This window comes from Amblyomma maculatum, chromosome 2 (assembly GCF_055883805.1).
Source record: "Amblyomma maculatum isolate TAMU_Amacu chromosome 2, ASM5588380v1, whole genome shotgun sequence".
In the NCBI taxonomy this organism is placed as follows: domain Eukaryota; kingdom Metazoa; phylum Arthropoda; class Arachnida; order Ixodida; family Ixodidae; genus Amblyomma; species Amblyomma maculatum.
In genome coordinates, this window is record NC_139345.1 from 29,625,692 (window position 1) to 29,634,969 (window position 9,278).

Here is a 9,278-nt window from a genome sequence, read left to right on the forward strand (position 1 = left end):
GACAGGTGAAATTGAGTTCGATATATGACGCGGCTTTCCTATACTTTTACATGGGATTTTCAAGGGGATATTCCGCGAGTTCGATATAACTAAATTCGATATATCCGGGTTCGATATAACCGGGTTCAACTTTATACGTATCAACACAACGCGGGGCGAAAATATGAACTTGTAGAAAGATTTTACAGATGACGCAGCCTGTCCAAGCGCCCCAGCTTCACGCTTAGGTGCGAAGTTTTGAATGCACGATAGAGAGCGTACTGGTACGTCGGTGACACTGTGGGGGGAAGCGCGAGAATGTACCGGTACATTCGTGACAGCGAAAGGGTTAATGCCCTTGGAAAAGCTCTACTTAAAAAAAAAAAAAAAACGACTTTTCCTCACAGGTGTTTGTTGTTATTGACAGCCAATGGGACAGGCGCAGAGTAACACTTATATCAGAGACAAAAACATGCCCTAGAGATGATGCCCTACTATTCCAAACCCCGAAACAATTGGCAAGCATAGACCCTACAGACTGCCACAGGTAAAAACTGCATGTCCTAGCATTCAAACACCTTTTTGAATGAACCAGCATACCAGTAGAAAGAAGGGCAACGCGAGCACGGCAACAAGACAAGAAAGACACTTGCCCTCCTCCTCCCAAGGTGCGCAGCGCCTGCAGAACCCGTGTCAGGAACTGCTGGGTGGCACTCTCGTACAGGTCGAACGCAATCTGGTATGCCATCAGTGTGGACTCCTGCAGGATGGGAAAAAGGGCACTGCTGGTACCTGACCAGGCCTCTCCCTCAAACGGCCAGCTCTTTGCCAAGACCAGTCATGCCAATCCTCACCCCACTGCTATCCAGGAGGCGCAGCAGCACATCTGCCACCGACTGTGCGTCGTCCAGAAAGATGAGGCACTGCACAGACATCACACTCCAGTCATTCCTCCAGCTCCCTGACAGGTGGCAGCAACAAAATATGCAAGGCACAGTGATGACAGACTCAGAAGTCAAATGCAGACTCAGTGATGGCATTCATTATGGCAGTATCAGCCTCATCTTAAGACTCCTGGTTCCAAGGAAGAGCCCTCATCTGGCACCGAGTGGAAAATATGAGGCCACACCTAATGGCAGACACTGCACCACTAAGCCACTAGGAGGCTAGTCTCACACGGACAGGTCACTCATTGTCTGCAGCAACCACCTAACCACACACTAATATCACTATCGCATGCTTAAAGGGGCAGCCGTCAACTGACTTTCAACTAAAGTACACTCCATTCAGACAAACTGTCAGATAAGGTGAACAATACGGGGCCATTTGGCTGCTTTCCCATAGACTCGATGTAACAAAAATCTGCTTAAGACTGACTATTTTACCTGTGCTTCAACTAGTAATAAATTTCGCAGCGATTATGAACCACGGAGACCTCGCAAAATGTTACAAGTCATCTGTGCGCTCTGCTGTAGGTTAACAGGCAACACTAGACACAAGAAAGTGTGCCTTAACAAGACAGCTTTTGTGCACCACTGCATCAAAGTGCGAGAAAGCTGCCTTCCAGGAGCATAATTCCTTGAGGGAAAAGCTTTCTAGAAAATGCAAAAAAATTGGGACAACCTGGCACCAGTCTACACATGGTACAGACAGCAGCAGAGATTTGACCTTACCATCGTGCATGCGTCACATGCAGGGCACTGCCTCTTGCAAACAAAAAGGCACAAAAGGCATGCAATGCACGTGCTCTGACTGAAGCTTAAAATTTTGCTGCCAAATTTTAAACTGACACTGCATCTCAAAACATGTTAGCACAATGATGAGATGGCCAGTTACCGGAGCCACATGCGGACTGCCTGTGGAACAGAGAAAGGTGCCCCAGCTTGGAGAGGAGAATGATTCCGGCAAAAAATATTGTATGACAAAGCATAATTTTTATTGAAACTTGCGTGCTTGAAAAGTGCATTTACATAGGTCATGTATTTTATACAACTTTAGACACGACAGTTTTTACAGGCAAGTCTAGTAAAACCCTGTTTCCGGTGAAGTTACGAAGAATGGATTTGTTTCGACTCAAAAGATGCAAACTACAAGAACTCCAGTTAGTTGACTGCATCATGGCCGACTAAGGCCTTGGAAGCCAATATGCAGAGCCCAGGGGTTTTGAGAAGGGTCGTGCATAAGTTACTGTTTTAGACAGCACACTTTGTTAACGGCTTAACGGATTCATCGTACGCAGTCTGAGATCACACGCAAGCTACCTACGTAAACTATGTAAAGAAAGAAAACCTGGATAGATTGGTGAGGCTGAGGAGAAGAGGCACTTGTAGAAGGGAACTAAGGCGGTATTACAAGCTGAGCTGGCGCCCGCCTTGCACTGCCACCTGAGCGAGCGCCGTCTACCCAAAGTATGACTTGCAGCAGCTTCAATATTAGCAGTCTTTTGGGGCATCTAGTATTGTTAAAATACATGATACACTAAAAGTGTATTTCGGATGCCGACACTCCTATACTTTACTTTTCCACACACGCTACCTAATACCGATACATAAGATGTAACAAAACCTAGTATCGATAGTTGTACATGAAACAGAAAAATTATACATGTATGCTTTGTGCCCTATAAGCAATTTTGGCTATCAAGCACCAAACGTAGGACTGAACAAAAGTTAATGTCAAATGAATGATGTATTCGCAGGCTACTGTTTATTACAATACAGTCGAACCTCGTTATAATGAAGTAGTATAGAGTGCGAAAATTTGTTCGTTATATCTGATATTCGCTATAAAAGTGCGTGCCCAAATTCCTGTAAATAAGTTTGCTAATAAAATGAAACAAAATGTGCACTGATATGGACAAACACAAAATTGCAAAAATGCACAATTTTTTAATTAAAAGCTTAGCAATTAGCATAAGCATGAAATCTCACTTTTCCTTGCGTTTTGGAGAGCTAAAATGTATACTAAGTAGGGATGTTGCCTCCTTGTACAATTTTCACAATGGAGCCAACGGTCACTTGGGGAGCGTAGCACGCGCGCACGTGTCGGCAGCAGTGGCAGAGGCGCGGCAGGCGCTCACGCCATGACAAGGCAATGGTGATGGCATGCCAGTCAGATACCTGTCAGCTGTTGTACAGCCAGACTCGAGCTGCGGTGGCAGCGACGACGCTCGAGTCCGGCTATGGCCGTTTATGACCCGCGAGATCACCCTGCGGTGAACTGGGCTGTTTGTATTAGTTTTTGTCTCCGCCGCTAGATGACGCAGTACACGAACGTGCGGGCAATTTAAACGCACTTTGGCGGCGCCGTTCGACTTCAGCCGTGGCCGTTCATGACCTCCGAGATCACCACGTGCAGGGGTGTGATCTCGGAGGCCGTTGCCGTTGGTGATAGGTGTTTTTTTTTTTTTTTTTTCGTCGCTAAATGACGCGGCACGCAAATGCGTGGGCGATTTAAATACACTGCATTTCTTGAAGTTTTTCCGGCTCTTTTATGCGTTATTTGCCGTTATAATGCAAAAAATTGCCTCGTTATAACCGATATAGCATCAGATTTTTTTTTGTTATACAGAAAGAAATCCAATAGAAATAAACCACAAACCAACCAAACTTTGATTTTAGTTTGTTTTATTCGATAATTAGCTATTTCCGTGATCGTTATAGCGAGGTTCGATTGTAAAGTGTTAGAGTTCACTTATAATAATTTCTTTTAAGAACCAGACAACTCGCAATGAGGCCACTGCTACATCCTCTGTTAAGTGTATATTGGCTGTAAAATGCTAATTTCTTAAGGCTTCTATAAGGTACTTTGAGGTGATTTCAGCAACAACTCTGACAAAGCACAGAAAACAAGACAAACAAGCAAACATAAATTTTTAAAAAAATTTTGAGGGCCATTTTCTTAATTTCAAAGCTGCGCCTGCCCTTAACTCACCATGATGGGTAATCGTGCAATAACGATTCTTAATAATTGTTCATTACTGGCTAAACCCATTACATGATTTCAATACAATACCTGGCACATGTTGACATAGTCTGGTATGGCGAGGTTCTTGTACAGTCGAACCAGTGTGCGCAAAACTTCATCCTGGAAGGCCCGGTTCTGGACCAACGTCATGGCCACATTGGTGCTGTAGGCCAGCATGGCTGGGACTTCCTTCTGCAAGAAGTCAGCACAACTCATCTGTGATACCACAATCCCATGTCTCCTTCAGGACTTCATGCTACAAAACAGACGTCTGCCATTCAAATATTTAGAGTAGAATGTCCTTGATACGCTCCTGGTTCATACAATTTTCAGTTTCATACACTCAAAATTGCAGGCAGCAAAACATTTCCCATACAATTACACTATTTTTCTCCCAGCATATACGTTCCCGGATAACAAAATTTTCCGGTTATTATTTTCGAAATTTTGACAAATTGTGCTCATATAATCTGTTTTAGGACCAACCGGACATGTGTTAGAGAGCTCTCGCGACATCAAAAACTGATCAGCGGTGCTCACCCGCCAAAGCTTCTTTCATGCAGTGCTTAGGTGCAAAGGGGCGAGGCATCAAAGAAAGCCAACAAGCCAACACACGAGAAGGCCGTTCCCGGGGAAACATGACTTCATGAGGAGCAACGCAGTGGCTCCTTTGTGGTGCCTTAGGAGCACTGGAGGAAACCATTTGATAACTACTATTCGCTTGAATATGGGCAGGCTGGGTCTGGGGGAAGCAGCATGAGCAAAAACGTGGCGAATAAGCCATCACGTTGACTTCTCCACATGTCACCAGTGTAAGGGAGTGAAGCATCCAGAAACAACTAAGGAAGCGATCCTGGCTCGTCATTACCTTCTACGAAACAGATTTGTTACTAAATCTCTTCCGCGCTAGTGACAATGCAAATACGGTCTGAATTCTGTGACAGCTAAAAAAGGAGCTGTGAATACTGGATGTTTATGTGCTTTTAAGCAGTGAAATTCTCAATGCTAAATGCCTTTGTACCCCATTAAAAAGTTAACATTTTTCAAAATCAGGCAGTTCAGATCTTACATTTTCCCTACGTTTCTTTCCCATATTTAAAACAAATTGTATCGACGAAGTTTTACTGTATTTTTGAAGAGAATACAACACTGGGTCCGAAATGCGAGCAGAACCATGCGGCTATTTTTTTTGGCACGTCATTAAACATCAAAATAAGCAGTAACTTCTCAGGGTGGAAACAAATACAAAAAGCACAACGAAGAAACAAACACTCTCGTTCGTTATGACACACAAGATGCATACAGCAAGTAGAATGGCCCTTAAATCTCTTTTAGCTGGACATAAAATTTCACAGTTGCTTTTGTTGAGATAGAAAGCTGTTTCACATTTTCGGATGCAAATGCCATAGTTGTCCTTCCATTAACAGTGACGATGTAAAACGCCTTGGTCATGTGGCTGTTGCAGACAACAGGATGCCCTGCATGCCTGCCAAGAACAATAAGATCTGATTCGGCGGGTTCACAAACGATTGTAGGCAGCGCACTGCTCCACTCCTGCTTGGTAATATGGGTACTGTTCCAATTGTTTCTTTTGAGTCTTCTAAAAATACCTTTAGAGTCTTGACACAGACTACATATGGTAATCTCCTCCACAAGGTTGGTAAATCTGGGCTTTGAGTCTTGCCTTTTTGCTTGGTCCAGTGCTTCACTCAGCTGCGTCATTAAGCCTACTGACACCAGAAGCTTGAGTTACGCTACCTTTGCCACACGCCATCCACTGTTTAAGCCATGGCCATATATTCCTTCGATTATGTATCGCCTTCACTGACCCTTGTGCCCCTATCTCGAGTAACCAAGGTTGCCACCACACTCAAGCTCCCCTAGTTGGTTCTAAAGCTCAGAACTTTGGTTCATTACCATCAAGTCACTGCTGCATCGCCACCATGTCAGTTCACAACTCACCATCTTGCTCACATGATTATTGCACTAATGCCTGCTACTGCAGTTGTTTGCAACATCCTATGCCTGCTGATAAACTTTAGGCCACCGTACATTAATCACCAGCAAATGTATTTGAAGCGCAATTTCTATCACAATGCCATTAAGGTTGCCGCAAATGTGCTGTGCCACCTAGAGAGTTCTTTAGAAACTATAGTTCAGTTTCCTACATAGCTTTGATTTTCCTACAAATGAGCAATTTTCGAAATGAATGAAGTTGAGGCGCCACTGCAGCGCACTCGCAGCAAGAGCGTAAGCCTTGGGGACAGTATGTGCTAAAAAAAAAATGTTACTTCCAACAAAAAAACTATGCAACTTCAGCATAGAGTGGTCGTAAATTTCATTTTTTGTTTTGTTCATTCTTGAAGCTGGTTCAGGCATTGCACTAATGTCAAGAATGATAGTTTTGTTATCTGTACTGTGTTGACATCTACAAGGCAAGATTTATTTTTAAAAGCCCAAAGAAAGGTCCAAGCTTTGGCCCAGTAGAAATCCAGGTGTTGATTTAAGATTGATGCTTTGTAAAAGGTGGCTGTATCTTACTGTAATGTTTGTAGAAATCAGTTTTTATCTGAGCAAGAGACAGTTTTTAAATATCGGTGAACAGTCCCATTTGGATGCCATGGCACATCGTATACTTTGTGACGGGCCTATTTTTTTGCAACAAAAAACTAGAGAAGATATGTTGAATAACAAATGTTTTCGTTGGAGTAACCTAATAAGTATCTAAACCTAGGCTGAAAATAGAGCTTTGAATTTTTGCACCCAGAATTCCTAAGGCAGCACCTATATTAAAGGTATGTAGGCACCTAATTTTGGCTCCATGTTTTCCTTGTAATGATGCATAATACATTAATATATATACATTGATCACCGTCCAGTATTTCCCTAAAAAAGCTAAATAATTTAGAACTGAATTTCTTTCTTATGGTGTTTTGTTTCCAACTGTTGAACAATGGCTGTGACATCAAAGGTCAGCATAGGCCAGGAGGGGCTAAAATATAACAAAAAAAAAAAAAAAATTGCTGCTTTGTCATTTTAATTTGCTACAGCACTAAATCCAGCCTGCCTCAAGAGCCAAACTGAGAAGAAAGAAGCAGCAGCGATTATATTGAAGTTTGTTTTATGCCTCACATGACCTACATGCACCTTTTACATCACAGCACTGTTAAAACTGATACCAGAGCAGCCCAAGAAAAACATCTGATAAAAAAATATTTAGGACTTGCAGGTTGTGGGACCTCTGCAACCCCTTGCAGAATTTCAAACTATGTGCACTGTTTTTCATTCAGCTTCGTACATGCACGTGCAGCACAACTGCGCATGAGTTAGCTGTCTACAATGGAAGCGGCATATGATCAGTGTAGCAGTAAGGGTAGATAAGGGCAGCGGATGCGAGGCATGAATGGGGACCCCAGCGGAAGCAAGGCTGGGGCACGGCTACGCTGCCGGCGGCTGAAGCGAACCATCCTGATGTACACAAACAAGGCGGCTCCTTGCCAGGACGAGGACGGATGATGGGAGCTCTACCTCTGGAGTGGATTAAAGTTTGGAATGAGTGGTTGCCACGCACAGAACCAGTTTTCTTATACTGCCTGGAGACGTTTTTTTTTTTTTAATTTCACATAGCCCTGCCCGTACCTCAGCTGCTGCATCTCTTGTGAAGTACACAGGCGTGTTTTCACGAATCATGACTGTTCCATACGTTGGAAATGAGCATGGCTTGCAGACCTTTACTCTAAAAGGTGTGGCCTTCAAAGTAAATACGATGTAGTGATACGTGTACAGTAATGTCTTACAAACAGCTGCAAACAAGGCCAAGCATGCAACCAAAATTTCATGTCTATGTTCCTCTAACGCCCACCTTGTTTACCACCCAATCTTGTTTTCTTAGTTCAGTTCACATACTTAACAACATGAAGGAGCATGGTGCGGGAAGCGCCTGTGTTTTGCTGGCAACGAACTCTAGGTCATGCTAGTGGATGCATGCTGGAGCTACTGAAATGACAAGTCAATGCAGCACAAGAATGACAAGGGGGGTGTTATGCAACCATGTGTATGTTACTTATGCTGGCAGGTGTATAAGCTGGAGCAATTGAAATGTTAGTCATCTCTGAATACTCGTTTTAAAAATACTCACCGAGGATACAATGGCCTTCTCAAACATATCCATACGACGTGTCTCCAAGGCAATGCCCACAGCTTGTCGGTACTGCTTGTCATCAAAGCAGCGCTGGAACATGCGGTTCACAATGGCCTCCAGGCGCTCATCCACAGGCTCACTGACCTCTGACTGCTTACGCAGTTTTATGTAGTGGTCGATGGACTTGGCTACAGACACAGATGCATAGAAGCATATCTCAGGTATCCGCTGTCAGCAAGGCGGTTGCAGAACCAGAAAGCAAATTCTACTTACATATGATGGTCTGCACGTACTCCGACGACGCAGTCACGTCAAAGAGGTTATTCGCACCCAGGGCATAGGTAAGGGAGTCTTCGAACGAACCTAGGTGGTAGTACACCTGAGGAAAAAAGAGGAACATGCTGCACTGATTTCGGCCGGCACTGGGTGCTGCCACCAACCTTAGAAGCAACAAGTGCGGCCAGGTGCCTCTCGGGAAACCCATTGTCTTCGTAGAGAACCTCACTGAAAAAGGCAGCGACAGTGTGAGCGCTGGCCAGAGGCACGGAATGAAATAATTAAAGTCATTACATCTTCTCGATTGCTTCAGATATCTCAGCCCAGAACTCATCCACGATGTCGTCCAGTTTCTTCAAGGCGAACACTTTCAACTCCGTCTGGTTTTCTTCAAGCAGGGAAATTATTCCCGCTGAAATACGAGAGATTGGAATTCTTTTGCTGTGTGCATCACAGATCATAAACTACTCAAGGAAAGTCAGCATACCTGGTCTTGATCACTGACCACATCGTAAACCTCTATTATTACCCAAATGTGCCGAAACGACAGCGACAAGCTCCCGAACAAGCAACGTCGATGAGCCCGTTTGTGAATGAAGGTAGGGCGAGACTAATAAAACTTCAGCCTCCAGCCATAACTTCACGACGCCTTACCTGCTGAAGTAATATTCATCGTTGACTGCACCATTTTCAGCTAATTTGCTGTGTCACTCCGGTGGGTTCCAAGCAAGAGGAACGAATTCCCCTCAATCACGACGGACGCCGCTGTGCCGCTAGAACGACTCCAAGTTGGCTAATACTTTTCGACTTGGCGACAGGCTTCGCAATAACATGCACTAGAGCAATGAGGTGACTCTCAATAGTTTGCCAATTGCCCCCTTTAGGCGATAGTTTGCCTTATGTGTGCGCGGCCCTA

At 44.1% G+C, this 9,278-nt stretch overlaps 1 protein-coding gene across 1 annotated transcript in view; it reads right to left on the minus strand.

The window, feature by feature from the left end:
• Positions 1-9,179, minus strand: part of Rpn2 (Regulatory particle non-ATPase 2) — a 43,933-nt gene extending 34,754 nt beyond the window's left edge. Inside the window, exons 1-8 of the mRNA XM_084593656.1 lie at positions 9,017-9,179; positions 8,657-8,774; positions 8,527-8,590; positions 8,360-8,465; positions 8,084-8,274; positions 3,994-4,137; positions 834-902; positions 633-739 (exon numbers count right to left, since the gene is read on the minus strand). Coding sequence (XP_084449782.1) covers positions 633-739; positions 834-902; positions 3,994-4,137; positions 8,084-8,274; positions 8,360-8,465; positions 8,527-8,590; positions 8,657-8,774; positions 9,017-9,050 — 833 coding nt within the window. The 5' untranslated portion in view covers positions 9,051-9,179. The remainder of the gene's footprint in view (positions 1-632; positions 740-833; positions 903-3,993; positions 4,138-8,083; positions 8,275-8,359; positions 8,466-8,526; positions 8,591-8,656; positions 8,775-9,016) is intronic.
• Positions 9,180-9,278: the final 99 nt, after the last annotated feature.